This window comes from Propithecus coquereli, unplaced genomic scaffold (assembly GCF_000956105.1).
Source record: "Propithecus coquereli isolate 6110/MARCELLA unplaced genomic scaffold, Pcoq_1.0 Scaffold173, whole genome shotgun sequence".
Taxonomy (NCBI): domain Eukaryota; kingdom Metazoa; phylum Chordata; class Mammalia; order Primates; family Indriidae; genus Propithecus; species Propithecus coquereli.
The window spans coordinates 4,862,916-4,864,537 of NW_012141969.1; the positions used below are offsets into that span (position 1 = coordinate 4,862,916).

The 1,622-nt window shown below is 35.5% G+C and overlaps 1 protein-coding gene across 1 annotated transcript in view; it reads right to left on the bottom strand.

Moving 5' to 3' along the window:
- Positions 1–1,622, bottom strand: part of CFAP47 (cilia and flagella associated protein 47) — a 573,852-nt gene that overhangs the window by 442,659 nt on the left and 129,571 nt on the right. Inside the window, exon 21 of the mRNA XM_012642083.1 lies at positions 306–501. Within this exon, the coding sequence (XP_012497537.1) occupies positions 306–501 (196 nt within the window). The remainder of the gene's footprint in view (positions 1–305; positions 502–1,622) is intronic.

The following is a 1,622-nucleotide window of genomic DNA, read 5'->3' on the forward strand; positions in this document are numbered from 1 at the left end:
TTTAAAACACTAAATTTGTGGTAATCTGTCACATAGCAATAGAAAACTAATACATTGAATTTTTAAGCTTGCTTCTTATACCATGCAGAGAGATGCACCAAAAAAATTTTGCAAGAAATTTCAATGACCAACTGTAAGATAACTAAGAGGGGTTTGGGGGTATGGTTTAATTTCAATGTACAGTTGAATATTTTCATAATTCTTCACAACTATAGAAACAAGTCAGACATTATTTATAACTACTGTATAACACACATACAAACAAAAAGCACATAAAGAAGATGTGGTAAATTCACATTATTTACCTGAAATAGTTTTGGGGTAAAATGTTGATATCCATCACAGTTGTTATATCCAAAGGAACAGGAGTGAAAAATATAAATGGAGGGTCAAACAGTAACTTGGGTGATTTTACCTCTCCAGTCAGATGTAACATTTGATAGCAAAATGGATTATCATTTAAGCGCATAGGAATATCAACTGCACATTTTTTAGGATGATCTAATGAAAAATTTTTTTAAAAGTATTTTAGATTAGTTCACACACAAAAAAAACATTTATACAGTTTAAATCTTACTAAATGTTAAAATGTATTATGATGTTACAGCTTAGTAGAGCAGAACAGATTACCCAGAGACTGGATTTAGCTTGCTGAAGAACTTAAGACATGTAATGAGGTGCTGTTTTTTTTTTTTTAAAGGAAACTATTTTAAAGCGCACCCTGTTTAGAAATGAAGCAAGCCTCCTTAAAGTAGATTTTCATTATTTTGGGAAAATAAATATACCTTAGTAAAGCAGTGCAACAAGACTTCTTTCTAAAATTGTTTTCTGTGTTTTAATAGAAGCTACCCATCCCTTTGTATGTGCAGTATGAAGATGAGGTCAGGTAATTGCCATAATGATCCCAGGGAACTACTGAGACGGGGATGTGCTGACATAAAAAGAATGTGCTTCCTTGCAGATTTTTAGGTTTAGGAAAGGCTACTAGGATCAACTACCCAATTTCACCTGGTGGGAAAGAACAGGAAAGTCCCATGTGTCAGCTTAATATGAAGAAAGGCAGTTTGTGTTGGAGAACAGGGCTCAACACAGGAAACTGCAGGCTAGTTTCTGAGGACAGTTTCCATCACAAGCAAGTGACCCAACATCATTTTACATGCCAAATCCCCATGCACAGTGTGTCACAGGGAACAGTAATGATCTGGTAATTGTAAATTCAAGCTTATAGTTTAGAACCCAAAAGTGGGACATCATTGTGGCCCGGCAAAGATCACTCATCATTGTGGCCATCAATGGTATCACTAGAGCAGATAATGACAGATGCAGGACCATGTTCAAAAGTGACACTTTGAGCCAGAAGGAAAAGCAATGGGTTCATTGAATTCATCAGACCCACTAGTGCTCCCTGTACTAAGTGCTTTTACTTGGCTAAATGAGCTTGATCAAATCATCTAGGATTCTTAGAAAAAAGGAGGTGGCTAGAGAGGGAAGGAGAGGATGAAAAGGGAAACACTGGGCTTCCTATTAATAATGACAAATGAGTACTGGAAAGATTATGTGAAAAGTAAGAGACTATGTCTGTACCTTGAGCTGATAAAATGAGTTATAACAGAATTTATGTA